The sequence below is a fragment of the Nyctereutes procyonoides genome, unplaced genomic scaffold, assembly GCF_905146905.1.
Source record: "Nyctereutes procyonoides isolate TBG_1078 unplaced genomic scaffold, NYPRO_anot_genome, whole genome shotgun sequence".
Taxonomy (NCBI): Eukaryota; Metazoa; Chordata; class Mammalia; order Carnivora; family Canidae; genus Nyctereutes; species Nyctereutes procyonoides.
In genome coordinates, this window is record NW_026575042.1 from 38,998,537 (window position 1) to 39,023,912 (window position 25,376).

General features: G+C 43.5%; 1 protein-coding gene across 1 annotated transcript; it reads right to left on the reverse strand.

The window, feature by feature from the left end:
* Positions 1 to 4,416: 4,416 nt before the first annotated feature.
* Positions 4,417 to 13,255, reverse strand: PAQR9 (progestin and adipoQ receptor family member 9). The gene has a single exon (XM_055321749.1). It carries the CDS (start codon positions 13,135 to 13,137, stop codon positions 12,004 to 12,006), a length of 1,134 nt encoding a protein of 377 aa, XP_055177724.1. The 5' UTR covers positions 13,138 to 13,255; the 3' UTR covers positions 4,417 to 12,003.
* Between the last annotated feature and the right edge of the window lie 12,121 nt (positions 13,256 to 25,376).

Genomic DNA, 25,376 nt, shown 5'->3' on the forward strand with positions numbered 1-25,376 from the left:
AGTCATCTTGAATTAATAAGATAGCTTTTAGAAAATTACATTTCATACTGATAAATGTTCACATGCCTTCTCCCTAGCTTTCAGATTTCCATGTATGTTTTTACAGTTACATAGGTTAAAGCAAAATGGGAAAGATGGAAATTATGCAAGCAGGCAGTTATGGGATCTCTTTTGTTAATCCTACGATTTTAGAAAGTACTTATAAATTGCAAAGGTAATCAGATTTCTTAAATTCTCACCATTTTTTAAAATATTTATTTATTTATATTAGAGAGAGAGTGAGAGAGAGAGAGAGAGACTGTATGTGTGTGAGAGGGAGGGGCAGAGGGAGAGGGAAGAATCTTTCTGCTGAGCATGGAGCCCGATATAGCTTGATCTCAAGACCCTGAGATCATGACCTAAGCTGAAATCAAGAGTCAGATGCTTAACCAGCTGAGCTACCCAGGAGCTCCAAATTCTCACCTTTTTATTTTTTATCTTTTTAATTTTTTTTCACCTTTTTAAAGTAATTCCTTCTGTTCTTGAGGGAAAAAAAATTGACAGAATCTGATAGGGGTCTTCTAAGGCAGAGGAAGAAAGAAATTATTTTAAAAATGATTCAAAAGTCATTTTCCCTTTCAAGTTATAAATTTCTTTTTTTTTAAATTTTTATTTATTTATGATAGTCACACACACACAGAGAGAGAGAGAGGCAGAGACACAGGCAGAGGGAGAAGCAGGCTCCATGCACCGGGAGCCCGACGTGGGATTCGATCCCGGGTCTCCAGGATCGCGCCCTGGGCCAAAGGCAGGCGCCAAACCGCTGTGCCACCCAGGGATCCCTCAAGTTATAAATTTCAAGTGGGTATCGGGTCCATCAATCTGCTCTGTTCCTGTCTCTCTCTTTTCTTTTTATTCCTATTCTGTATGTTTTACATCTTTTGTAGTTGCTCCACAGTTCTTGGATATTCTGCTCTTTTTTTTTTTTCTAGTCTTTTTTCTCTTTGTCTTTCAGTTTTGAAGTATCTATTGATGTATCCTCAAGCTCATTGATTCTTTTCCTTGGCTGTGTCTGGTCTACTTAGGAGTCCCTCAAAGGCATTCTTCATTTCTGTCACAATGGTTTTGATTTCTGGCATTTATCTTTTATTCTTTTTTAGAATTTCCATCTCTTTGCCTATAATTACCCATCTGTTCTTGCATGTTGTCTACCTTTTCCATTAGCATCATTGTTTGAAATTTCCAGTTTGATTTCCAACATCTTGCTTTATCTGAGTCTAGTTTTGATACTTGGTATGTTTCTTTAGACTATGTCTTTTTGCCTTTTAGTAGCTTTGTAATTTTTTATTGAAAGCCGGACATGAGGGCAGCCCGGGTGGTTCAGCAGTTTAGTGCCTGCCTTCAGCCCAGGGCGTGATCCTGGAGTCCCGGGATTGAGTCCCGCATCAGGCTCCCTGCATGGAGCCTGCTTCTCCCTCTGCCTGTGTCTCTGCCTCTCTCTCCCTCTCTCTCTCTCTGTCTGTCTCTCATGAATAAATAAATAAAATGTTGTGTTAAAAAAAAAAAGAAAGAAAGCCAGACATGATGTATCAGGTAAAAGGAACCCAGTACTGGTTCCTGCAGAAGCTTCTGCTTGTGGATTCCTAATGTGATAAGCTGTAATTCTCTGTTGTCCCCAGTGTGTCTCTCTAATTTTGAGGACAGCATTTTGCTCTGTCACCTGACTTCTCTGACAGATCTAAGAAGAGTTGTGGATTTTTTCACTTATTCAGCTTTATAATTGTTGTTAGCATACAGTGATAGCTTCCAAGCTCCTTATTTGCCAGACCAGAAACTGTAAGTCCTTAGTTAATTCTTTTTAGCTGCAGAAAATGGAAACCTTCTGGTTAGCTTACAGGGGAAAAAATAATAAGAAAAAAAATTACTGAAAGCCATGGGATAGCTCTCAGAATTACAAGAAGACATATGCAAGCAAGTTATGGAAAGTTCAGAATCTAGAGAAGCTCTGTGCTTGCAAGCCCACCTTGGCTCCCATGCCTGCTACCACCAGGGAGAGTAGTCCTATCAAGGTTCAGTGAGAGGAATTTTTCCTAAAAGGAAATTTAGGGTATGGTTAGAAGAAACAGGGGGTATATTAAAGCACCTTTGTCCAGAGAATGAGGAAGCCAGGTAGTTGCTGAAGTTCTGGTTCAGTCTCCTCGAATTCCTATCCAAGGTTATAATTCTGTCTTTAGTGAATTTTTAATTATTAGGGGCTTAATCTCTATATGAAAATTATATGTAACTTTACTGATATGGGAATCCCACTGATTGTTGATGAGCCTTGTTAATTTAGACTTTTTTCACTTGACATACACTCTAACTATTCATGTTGTATTTGTTCACCTATATTAAGTCAACATTAAGGGAAAACAAATTTCTAGGTAATTCTCTTCTTAATGTTTCTTTTTTGCTTTGAAATAGAACCAAAGTCTCTGAAGAACTGCCTAATCCAGAACCTGCTTTGTCTTCCAAGGAAAATTAAAGGTAGAAAAAAATCAGAAGCCCAGCAGACTATCTGCCAATGATTCGTTTGGGGAATAAAGACCTTTGGCTTCCCATGGCCAGGACTTTTGATCACCATCTTTTTCTGTTTACCTGCTGTATCAACTAAGCTTCAGTTGCAGACAACAGAATCCACTCAACCTAGTTGGGGCTGAAAGAGATTTATTAACAGGTATTGGTTGGCTTATAAATTCGCTGGAAGCATTGGAGTAGGGTCAAGGTTGAGCTTTCTAGAACCAGAATTAGAATACCTCTCCTGTGAGTCAGAGCTGAAAGAAAGTGGCCCAATCAAGACTCTGACCAAGTCCTTAAAGTATACTAATGTAGATGGTCTGGCTCACACTTTTTTTTTTTTTTTTAAAGTAATCTCTACACCCAAAGTGGGGCTTGAGCTCATGACCCTGAGGCCACATGGTCTCCAGAGAGAGCCAGTCAGGCCCCCTGGTCTGGGTCACACTTTGAGAAAACTGACTGCAGATATGAACGGGGGGGGGGGGGGGAAGAGAAGTCAGCAAAGGCAATTGTGAAACAGTCGCCCGAGAGATAGGAAGTAATCCAGAGAGTATGGGTCACAGAGGCCAAGGGAAGAGTTTCAGGAGAAGGAAATAGAAAACAGGATCTAAAAAATGTCCATCTGTCAAGAAGGAGGTTGTCGGAAATCGTGTAAGAACACTTCTAGTGAGATTAATGAAGCCAGAATGCAGTGAGTGAAGGAGTGAGTGGGAGGTATGAAAACAAAGACAGTGTACACCACTCTTGCAAAAAGCCTGGCTGTGAGGGAGGTGGTGGTTGTTAGAGTGTGACATAGTGGGGAGAGGGTGACTTTCTTTATTTAGAAGATGGGAGATACTAGTGGTACATTTTTAAATGTTCGCAGGAAGAACCCTATTGAGTAGAAGTAGTTGAACATACAGGAGAACACTGCGTAATAATAGTGTGGTTGCTGAAGAGATGGAAAGTGGTAGGATGGGAGATTTGAGGAGTGGGAGGGAGTGGGAATGTCAGAGATATGAAATATCTACAGTGAACAGGAGAGAAAGCAGTTTAGGCAACCCTGGAGGGTCACTGGGCAGCACAGAGTCCTAATCCGCAGAAATTGGTGCTTTAAAAATGAAGTATTTCAAAGATCTAAAATGCAGATCCTAAAATGTGGGACTGGCTGAGTGAAGGTGGGATGGGGACTGTGCAAATCCTGTTATATATGACTGGGAGGTTACCAAACCTTATGGACCAGTTAAGATACTTCTGATTATAAGCAATGAACACTTAAACTAGATTGTAAAATGAAGGGAATTTCTTGGCTCACCCAACGATTTCTCACCAAAAGTATGTAGGCTTCAGGCACAGATTGATCAAGGCTCCTTTTGTGATTTACTCTAGTCAGCCCCATTCCATGTGTTGGCTTTCTTCTTATCCTGGCTTCCCTCTGGGTTACACTTAGCTTTCCCTGAGTTTACCTCACAGACCTTAATAACTGAAGCTGGATGTCCTTTGCTGGGGTTATTTGGAACAGAGATACCATAAATCACACACATCATCATGGTTCTGGGACAGGCTGCACTGCACAGAAGTCCAGTCCATGGACCACATGTGCCTTGAAATATGGGGAAGAGTAAGGAAAAATTTCAGTATCTGGGCTTAAGTATTTTCTTAGAAGATGCGGTTTTTCAAAGGAACTCCTGAATTTTCTTTCTCATTTGAATAAAATTGTACAAATATACTAAGGATGCGTCTTCAGGACTCTCATTAGACACTTACATTCTTTCCTTCTGCATGCTGATTTTTATAAAAAGGATGCTTTTTCTTGTCATGTGTATTAGTGTTATACATACTTACTCTTGACTTAGGAATTGTTTGCTGAAAGCATACGAATACAGACCTAAACAATGTGCTTACAAATAATTTATTCTTACTTCATACATTTGTTTTTCAGCAAAAAATACATAATTACTTTATTAATATAGAATTCCATTTTCAAGACCATAAGGAACAAATATCTCAGAAAACCAAAATCATAGCAAACTATACAAGAGAATGAGTCACAATTTTGTTAGCTACATGCACAGAACAGATCAAAGTATCTATTTCTATAGATTTGTTTATCAGGTAATGTGGAATTATGATTAAATAATGCTTCTCTGGCAGAGTACACTATTGATTTGAAACCACATCGTAGTCCCTAATGGAAGTTCAGACATCCTGAGAAGCCTCTCTAGCCAGCTAAGTACAGCTGTTTAGGATGTAGGTGATGGCTGGAGTCAGGTAGCCTAAGAAGAAGAATTAATTTAGCAAGCAGTGGGATCTTTCAGTTTCTTTCTTCATGCCTGCATTATCCTTTACTCTTTTCTCCCTCCATTATCACCATTAAATGAAGTTTAAAAAAAAAAAATACTGACACAAGGAGGTCTCTATTTGGTCACTGTGAAATCCTCCCTCTGCCTCTGACCTGAGGGAAAAAATGAGTATGGCCTTCAATTAATGCCCTTTACTGCAAAAGGGGACCTGCTGGTTGTACATTCTTGTAAATCTGAGCACAGTAATCATATTTAAACCCTTGGTTTGGAAATGAATGAACCTCGTAAGGCAGATGGTTTGACAAGGCCTAAATATATACATGGAATCCTTTTAGAAACCTTTTGTCTTCATGGCTGAGTTGTGGAAACCGAAGGCTTCCAGGGTGATGGGAATGGCCTCGGAGAAGGCTGAAATGAGGAGTTCAGAGCTACCACATGCTTCATGCACATAAAAGAACAGCCGCGGGCTTGTCCCCAGCCCTGCAACACAGACAGCCTTTTCCTGGTCTGTGTAAGCAATGGTGTGGGACTCTATGCTCCTTTCCACTCCACGGAAGCGAGGAGCGCATGTCTGGGGCTGTACATTTTCCTGGCTATGTCATTCGCTGTGGTTATATCCTCATCAAAGTGAACTGTGCCTCATCCCTTTTTTTCTTGGTACTTAGTTGCTTAGTTAGAATAATTTTGCTCATAGCCTCCATAAAAGAAAACCAACCCGGTAGAAAAGTAGACCTGTGCTAAGCCTTGCTGGGAGAGTGAATTTAATGAAGTTTCTAACTAGAATTTTTAAAAGACTTTTAATTTAGCCTTATTACACACCTAGGACATATCTGACCTGTTTTCTTCATTTAAAAAAAATGAGTTTTTACCCCTCTTTATACATTATTTACATTTTTAAAGACCTACGAGGCCTTTATCATTTGGGTAAGAGCTCTAGGTGATTAAACTCCCAGGACAAAGATGAGGCTTTCCAAAAAGCGCTGGTTCTCATCTATGTGCTAAGGCCTGTTTTTACAAACAAATTGCTATTATAAACTTTTAAAATATAAAATTAGAATACCTCTTTAAAATGTTTTCCTATTAATTTTCTTTTTTTGCATCCAGCATATTAAAAACAGATTATGCTTTCTAACTAGAGATGGAACTGAAAGAAGAAATGAAATTAATGTGTGTTCCCATACTCCCCTCATCTAGAAACAAAGGTTTATTTACATGGTGTCCTTTCTCAATGTTGTGGGTGAGCAGTGAGGAGCAGGGCAATTTCTACAGCATGGTTAAATAACCATCTGAAGACCCCTCCACTCCTACTCGAGTGCTTATTGCATATTTTAGGTGGAGCTGTAAGGCATGAGAAAGGTGGCCTGCCACATTTACACATTTGAGAATAATTCTGCACATTCAAGAAATATTCCTTGAGGAATGCCACGTTTGGAATAGCTTTCAGAAATTGTTCAAGAACAAAAATATTAAGGATCATGTATAACAATCAGAAGCACAATACATTGGGGAACATTTTCAAAAGCTCAAACAAAAGGCTGTTTTCCATTGAGCTAAATAGTAAATAAGTGATCATTTTTGCATACAAGGATGTGCTCAGAGCTTTCAAAAGTCACATCCTGCCACAGTTAACAACCAAACCAGCATTCTCGGCCTCTGACCTATAAATAAACACTCTAATTCTGCAACTTGCTCACAGATCCTTAAGAAGCTATTCTAAAACAAAAAAAGTCTACAAACTGGTTAGAAATCTGCAAATCAGAAATGCAATACATCTGTCCTTTGGAAACAACGGCAAAAATTTGTATTAGATTTTTGGAATAGTAACTAAGGAGAATTGCTATTCATTTTCACAATTAAAAAATAATTATTCATACTATTGAAGAAGGAATAAAACCTTCAGCGGGAAGGTGCGTGGCCTATCACATTGAAATACAATAGCGCTCAGCTTAACCAATGAACGCTTTCTTTTTTCAGTTTGTCTAGGCTTGTTCGCTTTTCGTCAGGCGATTTATGTCAGAGGATATTGGCAATCCTTCAAAGAAATGATGCAAAAGGTGATTTACAATTGGCTGGTGCTATCCCCTAATGCCTTTTTGCCTTATGTCCTAATTTTATGGAAACAAATTAAGGACATTAAGCCAGAGGTAAGAGTACTACTCAAAATACACCTTGGCACTAGTGCTCAGGTCAAAAGCTACAGGATGTGGTTAGGCTGCCAAATAGAATTCCTTGCCTGTCCATTTGAGTGCTAACACCATGGGAGTTCACATGCTTTTCTAGGGACAAAATTTAAAACTCAGGAGAGACTGTCCACAGTTGAACTTGAGTCCCATTCTGTTTGAATCTAATCCTCCTTGTTCTCCCCCTGCTTATGCCTTCTTCCTGTCTTTTTCACATCTGATAATTTTTAAAAATAATTTCCTCCAAGTAATTTTTCCTAAAACATGTTTCATAGATTACAACATAAAGACCTTAAGAGAGAAAAAAGGCTAAAGAACATTAGTTAATCTTTGGAGATTTAAGCTCCTATTTTTAAAACTTAAGTATGCTATCTATGACATTCAGACACTTACTGACATCACAGTTTAGGCACTTTGGATGAACCTTGTTTCATGATGACATGAATACTATTAACCTCCTAAAAAGTGGTGGTTATTAGCATCTCTATTAATTAGTAGTGATAAAATTTTCAACTCTCTCCATGTAATATGCCTGCTTACCTTCACCTGCACTGTACATTAAATTTTCTAGTTATTTTTAGCCATCAAATTCACGTAGGCCTAGGAGCAGACAGGAAAAAGAAAAAGAAAAAAAGAAAGAAAGAAGGAAAGAAAGAAAGAACAAAAGAAAGAAAGAACAAAAGAAAGAACGAACGAATGAACTGATTCTGGGTAAGTTAGCATGTTAATTGAAATAAGATTCTATGCGTTGCTCCCATTCTAACAGAAAGGAGAAAAGAACCGAACTCAGTGGCTTGGGACGTTCTGCTGTGGCCAAGGTCAGAGTATGGTCCCCGGCCAGAGGGCTTTCTGGTGTTCCTCTGTTTCACCAGCAGACAAATGGGTAACAGCTGGAATAATACGGATGGATACTCGCCCAAAGTCTCATATGCAGTAGGTGCTCAATGATCACTAAAAGGGTTACATGGAAAAATGTGGAAATTGACTCAAAGGATACTGACCATGAAGTCAGCAGTGGCAGACTTCAACAGATGAAGAATAATCCACGATGATAAAAACTAACATTTTGTTTAAGATTTGTAATCTAAGTTCAAGGATAACCACGTCTCACTTTGCTCTGTTTTACAACGATAAATTATATATCTGTATAGATAAAATAGATATTATTAATCATAGATATATAACTACGGAGACACACATCTCCAATTAGTGTCTGTGTGCCTGACCAGGCATCATAGCTATGCAAACTGGCAAATACAATTGAGCACACAACCATCCCCGTGTCCTAATGCCAGTTTGACAACTTGATTCTGTCGCCTTGGTATAACCTAGAAATGAAGAGGGTTCCTATACCTGCCTCTTACTCTTCTAGCTTTGTGCAGATTCACTAAATAGAGTTGTGAAGAAATCTGAAGGTAGCAATCCCTCTTTATTATTGCTGTGAGCCCTCAGAGTCAGCACCAAATTAGAAAAAAAATTATAAAAAAATCACCTCCATCCCCCCAGTTTTGCATTCTTAGATACGATTCCCCTGGAGTGGCATGACAAACTAGGCTAAATGGTTTTTAACTGCAAACACTTACGGGCAGGATTTATGAATGGAAACATGTGAAGGCCAATGTGGCCAGCTCTGAAGCCCCATACTTTCTTCCTGGGCTATTTATAGAAAGCGTATATGGCCAGTGGAAAAGATCAAGTTTATTTTTACGAGCCAGTCATGACATGACCAAGAAACTCGCGTCTGTCTGGGAAGGTCATTCCTTTCACCTGAGGGTGCAGCCGCAAGGACAGGGGAGAAAGGAGCCCCTTTTTTAACCAACTAGCTCAGCTGAGTCAATCCCAGAGGCCAACCCACAGGGTGACAGGCTCCAAAGTCAAACACCTTCGCTTCCCAGGCATGAGTGCATGACGCTGCTCCTTGAGATGTCATCTAGATCATGACTAACAAGTAAAAATAAAATGCATTACATAATATGCTTCAAAATTCCACTGCCAAAATAGGTTTTATAGAGATAATGGAGTACATTCTTATTTATCATTTGTCCTACATTTCAAGCAGCTGAACACAATACAGTAAAACTGAATTCTAATGGATGTGGCAAAATGGAGAATGTGAAAAAATATTTTTCAAGATATTTTATTCTCATTGCTGTATTACCCCTGAAATATGTAATAATATACCTGGCTAGTTCCATGCAAATGGAGACTGAGTAAATATTTGCTGATTCCAAAATATCATCATTTATCTGGGCAGAAATCTCATAAAATTTAGCAAATAACATACATAGTTTCATAAATCATCCCTGGTCCTCTATAGCATATATGGTATCTATCTGCAAATAGGAAGTGAAGCCAAACCACTGTTTTCAGCTGGAAGGTCCTTTTGTCAATGTTATTTGTGGTATATAAAAACTAAGACGGAATGGGAGAAAGGAAAATGGAGGAAGGAAAAGGCAAAGGGAAGGGAAGTGAGTCCTCATTCTCCCTGGGGCATACTGAGTCTGAAAACTTTGAGGGAAAAAGTGTGTCACTTCACTGGGCTCATGCATCATAATCACTTGAAAATGATATGGGTATAATTTTATCCTTAAGTGGCCTCTGCTTAAGGACAAAGACACAGGGCAAGAAGGGAATTCTGTAGACCTAGAAGATTTCCAACAAAAAATTTAAAATGACAAATACAGGGTTTATTTCTTGTTCTCAAACTCCTGGACCCTTTACAGAATTCTGTCCCTCGGACACTTGCTTCTGAAAGGGGAGGTCCCATTTTACAAGGAAGCTAGCAAACACTCCTCAACCTGTTTTCTCTAGCTTCCAAACCAACATTCTTTGGGGCTCTAGAAGAGACAACAGTGACATGCAAATAAGTTTGCATATCCTCATTTCCACAGCTGTCCTTGAATACACGCACTGAGCTAAGTTACAGCTGAGGAATGACACCTGTGCTAGGCACAAATTCTCAGCCTCTATCACCTAATGGGAATCTCCTTGCACTTTGCAAAAGATTAGATACTACCACCCATCAGCAAATGTGCAAAGCGTATTTACGATCCCATCACGAGGTTCCAAATTAAATATAGACATATTAACTTCTGTGTGCAAATTAACGCACAAGGATACTGGTTCCTCCAGAGAATTGTGCCAAGCCTCTCTGTTTAAAAATACAGTAGAGATTAAAAGCATACACAAAAACAGCAATCTTTTTAGGAGTTCCAGCCTACCAGTGCTGAGGTAGGTGTTCATCTCCCTTATGTGCTTGATCGAAATTATACTATGAAGTCAAGACTCCCCATTCAATGACTTATTTGGCTCCTAACCAAAAGGACTTGTCAGGAAGTGTGGTAAGTTAAATTATATAAACCACCTCAGTGGTGTGTGTTAATCTAGAGTTGTTATCTCAAATACAGGTTATCGCTTGTGAGAAATGTCTTAAATAACATTGGCCAATATGGTCATTAGAAAGCATCTCAGGAAGACATCTTCTAACTTGTCCATGATTTAGGGTGACTGCCACTCATTTCCATAGTGTGGATCCAAATGAGACTTCAATGTTTTAACTATGCTAAGGTAATGTTGTTTAGCTCAACATTTTCAGTTATAATTCAAGTAATATGCTCCTGACTTTCATAATATAACTGCCTCAGTTATTCCTGAATATTGTATTTTTAAGCAAGTTTTTTTGATAAATGGCATTGGTCTAGGACAGTGTCCTCTCACCTTCCCCGATGCCTGCATTAGGAACCACAGCCACATTAGTGGGTTGGCTCCTGTTCTTAGAGAAGCCAAATGCTCTGCATGTCCTGGTAAGCTACTTCCAGTCCAAAATTTTAAAACCAACACCATCTTCCTTCCCTCCTGGGTGGAATGTTAGACCCTGATTTACAGTAAAATAAGAAAAGCTTATTCTTACTGCTCTCTCCATGCACGAAACTATGTCTGAGGACCAGTCATTTGGGCATTGCTTCAAAAGGCACATTTATTCCAGTGGCAATTTAAATAAGTAGAGAACGAAAGAATTAAATTAAAAACAAAACAAAAAAAAAATCGGATGGGTTTTGTGGAATACATTAAGTAAATTGGAATCTGGGATGTATACGAACCACTGAGCTCCTCAACAATAGTTTAACCAGAGTCCCTAAGGTAGAATAATTCACAGTTGTATCATAACACACATAAGCCTTCAGAAAATACTGTTTAAGAAAAGTAGCTGAGAATTCTCAAGCAGCTTGCCCTGATGTCCAGTTCAAGTGTATGCAATGCAGAAGGGCTGCAAGATTCAAAACTATGTAACAAAGACAATTCAGTGCATATCACAGGCTTCGATAAATTATGAAAAATCATTGTATATATTACTATTTAAATAACATCGGAGAAACATTTTGAAATAATTAATTTGTGTTCACATACCATGCATTTTCTAGCAGGTTAAGCCCTGGGTTTGTGTCTTTGTGCCCATTTCCTACAAAGCCCCATTCTTTTTTTTTTTTTTTTTTTTTTTTTAACAAATCCAAGCATTCCTCAGAATGAAATGGAAGTACCCAAGGATTTTGTCTACTTACCCTCTTTACTGCGCACCTGACCTCACAAGGACTACTTGTCATTACCACCGGCACAGAAGACGACTGGAAAACCAAACTGTATGGGGTTTTATTTGGGATTTTACTCGCTCCTTTTGAAAAAACAAAAAACAAAAAACAAAAAAACAAAAACAAAACAAAAAAAAACATCCCTGGATGTCAGAGACACCACCCGAATTTTTTCCAGGGGCGAGAACCAGTGGCTCTGTCCCTCTTGCTTGAGACATCCCCCTCTTCAAAAGCCCCAAGTGCACTGAGACACCCCCCTCCCCCCCCCCCCCCCCGTCACCTTTTCCCCTGTGGTTTTGCAGCACCTTCCTGGAGCAAAGAAGGAAACACAACAAAACTCGAAAACAAACCAACAGCAGCAACAACAGAAACTCCAAAGGAAGTGGCGGGCGAACCGGCAGCCCCCTCCAAGGCGGAGGTTCACTTTTTGCTGCAGGATTCGGCGTTGTTTAGGAACTTCTTGATGACCAGCCCGAGGCAGACCACCAGCAGCAGCATGTAGCCCACCGTGCCAGAGAAGGTGGGGGCGGCCGGCGGCGCCTTGAGGAACTGGCGCAGGCCCTCCTCCACGTAGTACACCTGGTCATAGATGCTGAGGAACGTGAATATGTGGAAGAGCTGGTGGCTGTGGCCAATTATGTCGAAGAGGCCTGGATGGATGCGCTCGGGGATCTTGCTCACGTTGAAGAAGGCGGCCACCACCAGCCAGAAGTAGCGACGGTAGAAGTGCACGAAGAGCGTGGGGTTCTCGCCGCGCAGGTCGAAGAGCCAGCTCTCGAGCATGATGGGGCAGGCCATGCTGAGCGGCATGACGAACACGAAGGTGCGCAGCGCGAACGGGTAGGAGCACCAGTCGGTGCGGCTCTTGCAGCAGGCCACGGTGCAGGCCACGGCCAGCACGAAGGCCACGGGCAGCACGAGCGCGCGGTAGGCGGCGATGAGGCGCGTGCAGTCCACGTGCCAGCCCAGCCGCTGCTGCACATACGGCGTCATCACCCTGGCGTCCAGCAAGCTCAGGCCCGGCAGCAGGTAGTAGTAGTAGGCCACGGTGCTGCCGAAGCCGTAGTAGCTGATGGACGCGTAGTCCAGGTAGAAGAAGGCGGCGCGCAGGCGCAGCGACAGGCAGCTGAACACGTGCGCCGTGCAGCTCATGGCGAAGGTCAGCAGCACGCCCGACGCGTAGCACCACAGCGGCAGCAGCCACGGGTGGTGGAAGGGCACGTCCCGGCCGCTCAGGAAGAACAGGCGGCAGAACTTGCTCAGGAACAGCAGCAGCGGGATGAAGTGCGTCCAGAAGTTGAGCGTCTCGTTGGTGGGCTTCAGCACCGAGGCCAGGCACTCCTGCGCCGTGCACGGCAGCCGCCGGTAGCCCGACAGGATGAAGCACTCGACGAAGTCGTCGGGCACCTCGTCCCAGCGCAGCAGCGGCTTGGCCGAGGCCAGGGGCTCCGCGGCGGCGGAGGGCTGGGGCCGCGGGCCGGCCTCCGAGGCCGCGGCGGTCGCGGCCGGCGGCGCCCTCGTGCCGGCCCCCCGGGGCTGCAGGCGCCGCGGCATGGTGCCCGGGGCCCGGGGCCCGGCTAGGGCGCGCACAGGCGACCTCTGGCGCCCGCTCCCGCGCGCCCGGCAGCCCCCGCCGGCCGCCGTCGGAGCCTTTGTGCGCGCGCCGGGGGCGTCGCTGCAGATTCAAGGGAAGACCTGAGCCTGAGCAGCCGTTCCTGGGGAGGAAACAAAAAAAAAGAATAAATGAATAAAAAAATAAGAATAGTCAGGTCCTGCGCGGCGCAGCGGCTGGCAGGGGCGCGCGGGCTCGGCGGCCCCTCCGCCAGGCTCCGTGCTTCGGGCTCGGGCCGCCCGCGCTGCGGCAGCGACAGCGGAGGACTGCGGCGGCGGCGCTGCTGCGGTGACTGGGCATCGCCCGGTGCGGGCGCGGGCGCAGCCGCCGCCGCCGCCGCCGCCGCCGCCGCCGCCGCCGCCGCCCCCGGAGCGGGAGGCGGGGATGGAGGAGCCCAGCGCTGGCGGGCGGGGGCCTCCCCGGCTAGGGTTTCGCGGCCGCCTTGGGGGATAGGGCTGTCCCCGGGCTCGGGTTCCGTACCATCCCCCCCTCCTCGGGCCGCAGGGGCCCCAGCGGGCCCGTAAGTGACTGATGTGGGGGCCAAAGGCTGCGCCAGCGACTGGGCTGCGCCCGCCGAGGGCCAGGGTCGACGCCCGGGTTCGAAGCCCGACAGCCCCGCGGGCGTTCCGAGGGACACTGGGCTGCCGCGTTCGCGGGGGGCGGGGAGCCGCGGCCGCCGGGCCCGGGGCGGGGGCGCGGGGAGGCCGGGGGGAGCGCGCCTGGCGGGCGCGAGCCTGCGCCGGGCGGACGGATGCGCTAACAGTCATCTAAGGAGGTGGCGGGGGCCGGGGCGCGCCGGGAACCGGGGGCCTTGCCACGGCGCCGGATCGGAGTCGTGTCCTTGTCAGACACCTGAGAAGGCTCCCGTCCCTCCGAGCCGGCGGTGAGCGCGCCTGCGCCCGGGTGCGCGGGGTCTCCGCCCGCGCGATCACAGCCCAGGTCATCCCTGCGTCTAGCGGACTCCTCCGGTGCGTCACTAACCTCCTCGCCCCTCGGTGCGGGTCCGGGCCCGACGCGCCGTTCCCACGCGGGACCCCGGGCGCGCTCACCGGCCACGCGGGGCCCGCAGCTCGCCCACCGTCGTGTTCTTGTGTCTTTAACTCGGACTCTGGTGTGGAGCCAAAGTCCAACAACTCAGGGCGGACTGTTCAAACTCCACGCTTTAGTGAAAAATTTCAGGCGAAGACCGGGCGATTCAAGAAAGCCTCGAACCAGCCGGAGAATTGATTGCGGAGGAGCTGCCAAGCAGAGCTGTGCCTGAGCCCGGGGCCGATCGCAGCGCAGGGCGTCGAGGAGGGAGGGCTTCAGGGAGGAGGTGCGTTCTAGCGCGAAATGGAAAGAGAACGAAGACGAGTTCGTAGAGACTAGGAGGTGGGGGGTGCCTTGGAAAGGGCTTATGCATGATTAACCAGAAGTACCTGGCAGGCTGGGTTGGGTGGACGGAGGCCAGAAGAAAGGAAGGCTTAAGTATGGACACGGTTGCGATGCACTGCGGTGTGAAAGAAAGCTTGCCCTTGAGCTTTGTCAAAGGAGGGACTTAAAAAACCTGTCTCAAAACAAAACAAAACAAAACAAAACAAAAAAAAAACCTGTCTGCTCTAAAACGTTTACCAATTCACAGAAGTTTCTCTTAGTGATGCCCTGGGAGTGAGACTGAATCTAACTTAACATCACTGACCTGCAGTACAGTGTTGGGGCAACCAGAGCTCATTTTAAAGGGACCAGGCACTGTTCTAAGTGCTTTACAGTTTTAAAATCTTTTAGGTAGTATTATTTTGTCCATTTTGCAGACTGGGGAATGGAGGCGTCACGGCCGTTAGTAACGTGCCCAGCTGGTAGAAGGGAGATTTGAACTCCGGCAAGCTGCTGCTGGATCTCGCGTACTTAAACCAGAACATCCGACCTGCCTTGCACAAAGGGAACAGTAGGGAAGGGCAGTCTGATTTAGGAGAAGGCTTTCATTTTCATTTATAAATGAGAGGCTACCTTCCTCACCAGGGCAAATCCTACAAGTAGGTCAAGGAAGATTTACTTAGCAGTGGCTCAAGAAGGACTTAAATTATTGATAAGACTTATTTATAACTGAGAATTCAATGTTTTGAATGTCTAGAATTACTTAAAGGTATCAGAAACGTTCTCTATAGAGGTTTCAGCCTTCTGTCTAAAAAAGCGTTTCCACTAGTAGCTGATTTAGCAAACTCTTACACAATTAGGCCAGAGGTACACTTCAGCCTTGTGCCTTCCTTAACTATCACCAATTCCTGATTAATGAATGAGATTTTACTGTAGTTACTCAATTACTGCTTTGTTTTAAATATTTTCTGTTTTTCCACTGTCTGTAGTCTTAATGTTTTAAAACAAGTTAAAGTAAACTTCCTTTAACATCTGAGTTAAAGACTTATGTTAATTTGTAAAAGGGATTAAGATTTAGACATTTATAAATCAATCCTGGGAATGAATAACTTGAATCTAGGGCAGAGTAGGAAAAAGATTTTCATGTTCTCTTTGGACTCCACAAACAATCTAAGCTGTAGCCTGTAAAAAATGTTGATCCAATAATAACTTCCATATTTACCAATCTTTTAGTTGCATAATCAGTTCACTTAATTGGAGAAAATAGAATAGTTCACATTGAAGTAATGGAATTGACTGTAAATTGTAAAAATTCTAGTTAGATAAAATAATGTTTATAACTGAGTGGTGAGATTGGCTATAATAAAATATAATGTTCTTTCAAACAGTGTTTTACAAATTTTTTTTTTCAAAAAAAATCTGAAATCTAACCTGCAGAAAGTCTTTGTGATTTCTGCTTTTCTCTTTTCTCTTCCATCTCCCACTCCACATGAGGCACAACTAATTCCATGGAGTGGTGTCGTGAAACCTCTTTTGCTGCTAACCCAACAGCTGTCTTAACAAAGCCAAGTAAATAGGATCTAAGGAAACAGCAAAGCTGACCTAACTTATTAGAAAAAAAACCCCAACAAACCGAGTCCAGCATTATGACTTTTCCATATTTACTACCAATCTATAGAGTTAATTTTTAAAGTTTTGAGATGTTTATCATAAAAAAAAAAAAGAAAGAAAGAAAAGGGATCCCTGGGTGGCGCAGCGGTTTGGTGCCTGCCTTTGGCCCAGGGCGCAATCCTGGAGATCCGGGATCGAGTCCCACGTCGGGCTCCCGGTGCATGGGGCCTGCTTCTCCCTCTGCCTATGTCTCTGCCTCTCTCTCTCTCTCTCTCTCTCTGACTATCATAAAAAAAATAAATAAATAAATAAATAAAGTTTTGAGATGTAAAAATGTGTTCCCCAAATCCTATCCAGGCTAGGTTTTGTGGTTTAACTCTGGTGAGCTAACTGCCTCTTGTCAGTGAGAACCACGCTTGCACCCCATGGGCTTGGCTAAACTGATAGGAGGGGCAGGCTGGCTACCATTCCCTGAAGGTTCACTGGGAGATAAGGCATCTCTAAAGTAACCAGGACTATCAAGTTCTTGACAAGAAGAATAAAAAAAATATTACGTTGGAATGCCAGTACCAGTGTTTAGTGGCAGAAACCAGCTAGTTCTCCCAATGGAAAGCTTGTCAAACCAAGACCACAAATGTTTTTGTAGTTCTGTGGAGGTTCTGTATTTTTGGGTGCTGTGGAGGCTCTGTATTTTGGGTGCTCTGTATTTTTCGACTGCAGAATGCAGTCATATAAGGGAACTGTAGCAAACTGGAAAAATGTTTTTTTCCCCATGTGATTTGCTTTGGTGATGTTGTTACGGACTGATTTATAGGTTTATTTGTGTTTCTCTCTACAGTCAGAAGATGAAGCATATATAAAAATTCCATAGCAAATTTGATGTGCTCTGATAGCTGTTTGTAAAGCCCACGAGGGGGAAAAATACTGTGAAATTGCTAACAGTATACCTGTTCTTGCAAGAAATGATTTTTTTCCTACTCTAGTTTTTAGCCCAAACCAATCAACCCACCACACAAACCCCACAGTGGTCCCGGTGCTTCATTGTACTCAGGACTCCATATAAAGAGAACTCTTGTAAGGGCAGCCCGGGTGACTCAGAGGTTTAGCACGGCCTTCAGTCCAGAGTGTGATCCTGGAGACCCGGGATCGAGTCCCACATCGGGCTCCCTGGATGGAGCCTGCCTCTCCCTCTGGCTGTGTCTCTGTCTCTGTCTCTGTGTGTGTGTGTATCATGAATAAATAAATAAAATCTTAAAAAAAAGAGAACTCTGTAAAGATCATTCCCTCTTCTCATAACATACCGTCTAAACAAAGTACTTGCCTTTCTCCAAATTGAAAACAGTCCTAATGTTATTACCCAAACTCTTCCAGGTCAGATATGGTCACTACCAGATTGTAGAGTCTGAGCTTCCTAATGGTGCAGAAACCATCTGGCGGTGGCATCAGGTGTAACTATGGCAACCCTGGAAGAAAAGTACAGTCTGAAGGCCAGGCAGAAGGCTGGAAGCTAGAGAGAGAGTGGTGGGGACACTGAGTTCTTATCTGGCACTATTCCTGCCTATTCCCTGACATGGTGACAGGGTTCTCTTTTGAAGAAAAGCAGAGGGAGACTGGCAGAGGGTGTTTTTCCCTTTTGAGGTTCTATGCGGGGGGGGGGGGGTGATAACACCTTACTCCCCTGTCTCCCACAAGTTCACCTGTTCTGTACTTCTGGTCCCCAACGTGGGGTGCACAAGAACACTGATTAGGGTGAAGAGTAAAAAATTACACCTTCTGTTTCAAAATCCTATTTGATGTCTGTACTCTGTGAAGGTTTTATGATATACTTACTGTGTGATATACTTATGATATACGTATGTAGTATATACTACGTGGAAGTAATTTATAAATAACATGTTGGGGCACAGGGAGGGTCAAGACCCTTTCCTGATAAGGATATGCCATTATGCTATTGAGTTGTGCTGTATAGTCCATGCCTCTTGTTTGTCCAGCTTGCTTCCAATCCCTCTCCCAGGTCTAGGCTGGACTCCCCTTTCCTGCTTCTGAGTCACTGGGAATCGTGTTTGGAGGTCTCCATCTGTCACCCAGCAGTCCCGAAGGAAGCGGTGACCATACCTGCCCACCCCTTCAGTCCCTCCTGCAGCTTCCCTAAGCTAAGACGGCCGTCTCCATTCTGGAGTTATTTCTCCCAACTCTGCCCTTCCTGTTTCCTAGCTAGAGCCTATATTGTCTTTCCATAAAGGTGTTACATTTACATGTTCTATTCATCCCAATTCAGAGTTACCCTTTGGGTAAGTGACTGTCATAGGCCGTTGGCTTGCTTTTGAGAGGGCCTTTTAGGTAGCATTCATTAACTTGAGAAAGAGTTATACAAGCGTGTAAGATAGATTATTGAGTTCTTGCTCCTCATTCTTTGGAACACAGTGCTTTGCACGTGCTAAGCAGTCACCGTGTATTTGTGGTTGGAGAAATTTTTTTCAGTACTGTAAGCCTTTAAAAGGCTAGAACTTAGAATCCTAGAATCTTAGAATAGGGACGTCACATAATCCTGAGAGTTAGTCACCCAGTCCAACCATCTTCCCCTGAATGATAGTCTGAATACATATACTGTGTTCAGGTACTGGGATAGGCGGTTTACATACATTAGCTCTAATTCTCAGAATACTCTTTGCAAGAAATATCCAAACTACCCCATTTTCAGACAAGAGTGCGGAGGCTCAGCGATGTTCAGCTGTTGGGTGGCAAAGCCAGAGTCAAACTTCGTTATTCCAAACCTCCTACTCTTTCCTTTACAGGGTGCGTTTTCCTGAGAGGCTATTGTATAGCCAGCTTTGATGAACATCTCCAGTAAAGGGACTTACTACCTCACATAGCCTCCCCTTCCATTTTCAGTTTTTTAAATTGTTGTTGTTGAAAACTTTGTTAATAATTAAATGAGCACAACTGATGAGAATAAACCACTGTTGCATCTTGGCCCAAAGCTCAACCGTAAGTGTTATTGAATGTGGTTACTAACTGGATCTGGTTAGAAAGTCCCTGAAAAGAATGATGCCAAATAAGGCATGTGTGCATGCAGTATGTGACAGATTAGGCATGGCTGGAAGGTACATTTCATATAAAGAGCATTTTTCTACAAACAAATAACATCTGTTGTTACCACGGGGCTTGCCATACCCTACATCTCTGTAAAGAGGCAAATAGCCAGTTCCATGATTTCATAGATGATCCTTGCATTTAACATAATATTATTGATTTTACAACGGATTCATATAGAAAGGAAAATATTCTGCTATGTCATTGCATACTTAACATCAAGGGGAAGGCATCTCAGTTGGCTCTGTTTGGGCCTCAAGCTCACTTGCCATAGTTCCATTTTGTTTATTCCCCCTCTTAAAAATTAAAATAAAATCTTTATTGAGGTATAATTGACATACAACATTATATTAGTTTCTGGTATACAAAGAATAATTTAGTATTTGTATGTATTGGGAATTAGGTCTACTTAACATTGGTCACTATACGTAGTTATAAACAATTTTTTCTTATGATGAGGACTTCTAAGTTTGTCTTAGAAACTTTCAAGTATGTGATACAGTATTATTAACTATAGTTACCAGATTATACAACATCCCCATGACCTGTTTATTTTAAAACTAGAAGTTTGTACTTTTGACCATCTTCACCCATTTTGTCCACCCTCTACCGCGCAGTTCTCTGCATCTGTGAGCTTGGTTTTGTTTTGTTTTAAATTCCACATGTAAATGAGGTCACATGGCATTTACCTTTCTGTGTCTGACTTGTTTCACTCAGTAATATCCTCAAGTTCCACCCTTGTCGTAAATGGCAAAATTTCATTTTTTTTATCAAGGCTGAGTAGTATTTCACTGCATACAGTTACTGCATTTTATTTATCCATTCATCTGTCAGTGGACACTTAGGTTGTTTCCATGTCTTGGCTATTGTAAATAATGCTGCAATGAACACAGCAGTGCAGATATCTTTTCAAGTTAGTGTTTTCATTTTCTTCAGATAAATATGCAGAAGTGGAATTACTAAAACATATGCTTTTAGTTTTTTGAGGAACTTCTATACTGTTTCCTATAGTGGTTGCACCAGTTTGCATTCTCACAGTGTATAAGTGTTCCTTTTTCTCTACATCTTCACCAACACTTGTTATTTCTTGTCTTTTTGATAACAGATGTGACGTGATATCTCCTCATGGTTTTGATTTGCATTTCCCTGATGATGAGTGATGTTGAGCATCTTTTCATGTACCTGTACATTTAGTTTCTTTAAAGATTTTATTTATTTATTCATGAGAGATAGAGAGAGGCAGAGACACAGGCAGAGGGAGAAGCAGGCTCCATGCAGGGAGCCCGACGTGGGACTCGATCCTGGGTCCCCAGGATCAGGCCATCAGGCCCTGGGCTGTAGGAGGCGCTAAACTGCTGAGCCACCTGGGCTGCCCTACATTTAGTTTTTTAATGTAACAATTTTTCTTTTCTTTGAGGTACAATATCTGTTTGTTGACAATATTTAGCAGCATAATTTTTCAGGTGCCAATCACTAAATTAATTGAAGGTTAACATATCATATATATCTGTGTGTGTGTGTGTGTGTGTGAGTAGATATACATATATATATATATATATATATAGAGAGAGAGAGAGAGAGAGAGAGAGGGAAAGAATTTCAGTTATCTTACATTCATTCTTGTATCCAATTCATATGAAAACCACAAGAATTTGAACAACATAGGTTTAAACTGTGTGGGTCACTTATATGTGGATTTTTTTCTTTTTTTGGATAAATACAGTTTAGAAATGTAAATGCACTTTCTCTTATGTTTTCTTAATACTGTTTTCTTTCACTTACTTTATTGTAAGAATACAGTATATAATATGGAGTTATCAATAGACTCTTTCCAGCACACTTACTTTATTTCTACAGAGTGAACAAGGAGCATTTACATCTAGGAACATAGTTATTCTCATGGTCACACTTTGGCACGTTTCCTCTGAGGGTTGTGTTCTGAGAGTTCCATGGTCAAAATGCATTAGTTTTGCTTAATTCTTGACCCCTGCCCTGCCCCTCCAACCTCTGTGTCTTCTCCCAAGAGTCTCAACTCTCTATACTTAATTTTCACATGCACTTAACTCACTGCCTTAGAGAGGTTTCCCTCTACTGGATAGGGATTATTGAATAAATTTACGGTGAGCATTCTGGAGACATTTTTGAATGTGTATCTCACCAGTAGTGATAAATATCACGTACAAAGCTGGTAGTAGATGCACGGGGCACAGAAGAAGAGCAAAGGAGCAAGTTGGAGCACAACAAAGGGAAGTCAGAACCCCCCCCTGCTCTCACTTGTATGGGAAATGCGTCCACAATGCTTCGATGCAACCATTCTGTGCTTTTTTACTGTGGCCATTTTGAAACAAGGAATATTTCAAAGCTCTTTCAAACACCATTAAGCTTTCAGTGATTTTACTTCTGAGTAATGTGCTAGATAGACACCTGCACCCCAGCCTCGGTCCCCACCCCATAGAGGTCAGGGCTGGGGGGAGGGTTAAGCTCCATCTGGCAGGCAAACCATCTAAAACTAAGAGTCATGAGTCAACCACACTTGTTCATCTCAAAGAGAACTGTCAGCCCTGCATTATTTGTTGTCTGGCCCTTGGCTTGCATCTCACTTTCCTGATTTCTCCTTTATCCTAACAATGTCCATGCTCTTTTACTTTTAATTAACAAATAGATTTGAATGCTGGAGGAAGGAACTTACCCTTTGTTTTCCATTTTAAATCACATGAATGGCCACTCCTCTATTTTGGAGGCTTCCTGATTATACTAACCTTGTTTAACTGGGTCTGTGTTGGAGGGAGGTGGAGTGCGAATGGAATGGCTCTGTGGGCTACAATTCTATCTCATATTCCCAGCCCCAGATTGCATTGGAAATTCTCAACATTTCTTTCTCTCTCTTTTATTTTTAAGATTTTATTTATTTATTCATGACAGACAGACACACACACACACACACACACACACACACAGAGGCAGAGACACAGGCGGAGGGAGAAGCAGGCTCCACGCAGGGATCCTGATTCGGGACCCAGATCCTGGGTCTCCAGAATCACGCCCTAGGCCGAAGGCAAGGCGCTAAACCACTGAGCCACCCAGGGATCCCCTCAACTTAACATTTCTAACACGTCCTTTGGCAATGTACATACTTTATCTACTGTCCTCAAAATTCTAAGTAATAACCACTTAGGGGAGACAGGCTAATCCAGACAACACTTTTTTTCTTCTTAAATGGTTAAGAAAAACTAATATCAAGTAATTGGTTATGGGCTTGTCAAAGCAATAAATAGATTTGTAAAACGTTTTATAGACAATCTAGAAATAAAGCAGAAAATGAAAGTCTCCCATAAGGGAGTTAGAGATGGAACAAGGGATGAAGAAAGTCTTATTTTACTTGTAATTTTTTTTTTTATTTTCTATGTAACTTAAAGAATATGAGTGATTTTACACTTAGGCCAAGGTTCTTTTGACTTTGCTGTGCAGAATGTCTTGCCTCAAGGAAGGCAGGTATGATACAAATGGTATAAAGGAAAGAATCCAGAGAAGGGAGGGAGAATTCCTCTGTGAGATGGGCTGGGAAAGAGCCAGCCTTAAATTTCTGAATTGGAATGATATTTTCTTTAGGTCTGATCTTAAATTCTATATCAGCCTCATGGTTGATGGGAGAAAATCATCACTACAATGAGGGATGAAGAGGAGACTGGTGGCCCATGGAGGGGTGGCTCTTCAATCCTATCCCATGTAGTTGGTGGTTAGTTCACGAAACAGAGGGATCTTTATTCTAAATCATTAATCTTTTATGACCGAGGTTGCTAGTTACCATTCTCCCTGATTCTATCTTCTCTCCACTCCCACTGCCCCAGCCTTCCTGCTATTCCTCTAAGTCGGAAGCACGTACCATGAGGAGAGGCTTTGTGTGGCTTTGCACTGGCTGTCTCTGCACACCGGCTCGCTGCGGGGGCAGGGAGGCTGATAGGTCTGCTGGCCATGCTCTGAGCCCAGGCATGGGCCATTTGCCCAGAAAAAGGGGCGTCTTTTCCTGATTCGCTGGTGGGCTGACAACTGCCCTTGGGCCCTTGCACTTGTTTCTTTCTGCCTCCCTCTGCCCAAAATGCTTCCCGTCCCAACATTCTCCTTTCATTTTGTTATTTGCTTAACATGACTTCTCAGAAAACTCTGCTACCCATCCTATCTAAAGTGACAGGCCTCATCATTCTCTGCCTCCTCACTCTGCTTTAGTTTCTTCATACTTTATTATTGGACATTATATAATACATGGCATAATATATAACTTATTCATTTTTTCCTTCCCTACTAAAATACAAGCTCTGTTGAGAGCAGGGGTTTTGCTGGCTGCTCTTCCCCAGCACCTATCAGAGCGCTGGCACATAGTAGGTACTTAATAAACATTGGTGGAATGTCTAAAAAAGATCCCCCTCCCAAGGCTTTCTAAGCCCAGACTTAGGCTCAGCTCAGAATATTTGTATTGACCCTGCTCGGATAGACTCTTCTCTAATTAACCGACCTCCACAACCTAGAAAAGCTAAACCAAAAATAGAAAACACAAAAGCTGTTGGCTGTGAACTTCAGTGACCAGGACAGTGGTTGCTGCACTTCAGAATCAATCTCCCGGTGGGGATCTTAACGACAAAACAACACCAAAAAAATGACACGCGTAGCCCCCACCTTCCACCCCCACTCAGCTGAGTTTCTAGAAGGTCGACTTGGTGGACTAGTGATTTATCGGGAAAGAGACAACATATAACATGAGCTATTATGATAGGAAAGATTTACAATGCTTTGGATTTTAAAGGTCAATTCTAACAAAGTAGTTTGTATCAAAGAGAATTCCTCAAATCTCTTCTATTAATAGCACCATTTAGCACCCCTGCAGCTCAGCAGAGACTGTTTAGGACTCTGTCTCACCATGGTTTCACCTTCACCGAGCTAAAGAGAGGCAAATGTCAGCGTGGATATAGTGCCGTAGAGGTATGAAAAATTTACACCGTCTTTGGCTACGGCCTGAGCTTTTAGAACCTAACAGATCCTCCTCCTGAAAGCCTGGTATAAAAATACTTGGAGTTTTGCAAATGTCATAAGAGCTTCTGAGACTGCCACACACGAATTTTTTACCTACTGCTGAGAGCACAGCCCAACCGCAGAGAGAATCTGGTCTACACAGGACCCTGTGCCCACGCCGCCCCGCACCCCCACCCCTACCCCTGGCGCTAGGCACTAACACCCAGTGACCTGTCTCGCTGGCACACAGGTGCCCCGAGGCCAGCTGCCTTTGGGAAGAACAGGGGCAGCGGTTAGTGTTAGCTGCCTGCCAGCAGGCCAACCTCCCCGGAGGTGGCTTCTCCACCACCTTCTCCCTGTGCCTTCTTCTGGACACGGCAGCTCCTGCAGGTGCCAAGTGCCCTGCAGCCTCCTGCAGAGAGCAAAGCTGAAAAGCCCAGTGCGGGCTGCAGAGGCTCATGAGGGAAAACAGCTCCAGGACACCCGTGGAGGAGGAAGATTTTTTCTGCATTAATCCCCAATGGCTGGAAGCTGAACTTTGTTTCTTCCAGCTTGACTGTGGTTGGCTTTCATTTCACCTAAATGTGCCTAATGTATCTACTTAGGGAAGTAGAGCCTTGTATCTTCAAAAGGGGTGATTATATATGGGTGCACCATGGTGGTAACTCCTGGGAAAAGGATAGTTTGTGCCTTATTGCCTGACATATTCGAGGGGGGCAGGGGGAAGATTCCAATTGTAATGCTGCTTCCCTCGTCTGAGTTCTGTATGCTTTCTTTGATGGCAGAGCCTGTGAGGATGCTATTACTTAGCCCTGGGCGCAAAAACTACGTCTGCATGGACTTCCTTCCAAAACCTTTTCTGCAAGTTCAGTCTGTTCCAAGAGGACCTCCTCACTGCTAAATCCTGCACCCGAGGTGGTGCCAGTAACATTTCCACCAGGACTTTCCCCACATCCTATGGGAAAGTATTTATATTACAGGGCTTAAAATCGCCAGCTGAGAGCTCCCTGTCAGAAAGGGAGCTCTTTCCAAATGGGTAAGGAGTCCTGTGCTTGTTCTTTCATGTGACAACTGGGGAAGTTTCGATGGTGGCGACCACCCTTGGCCTTTTCTCCTCTTC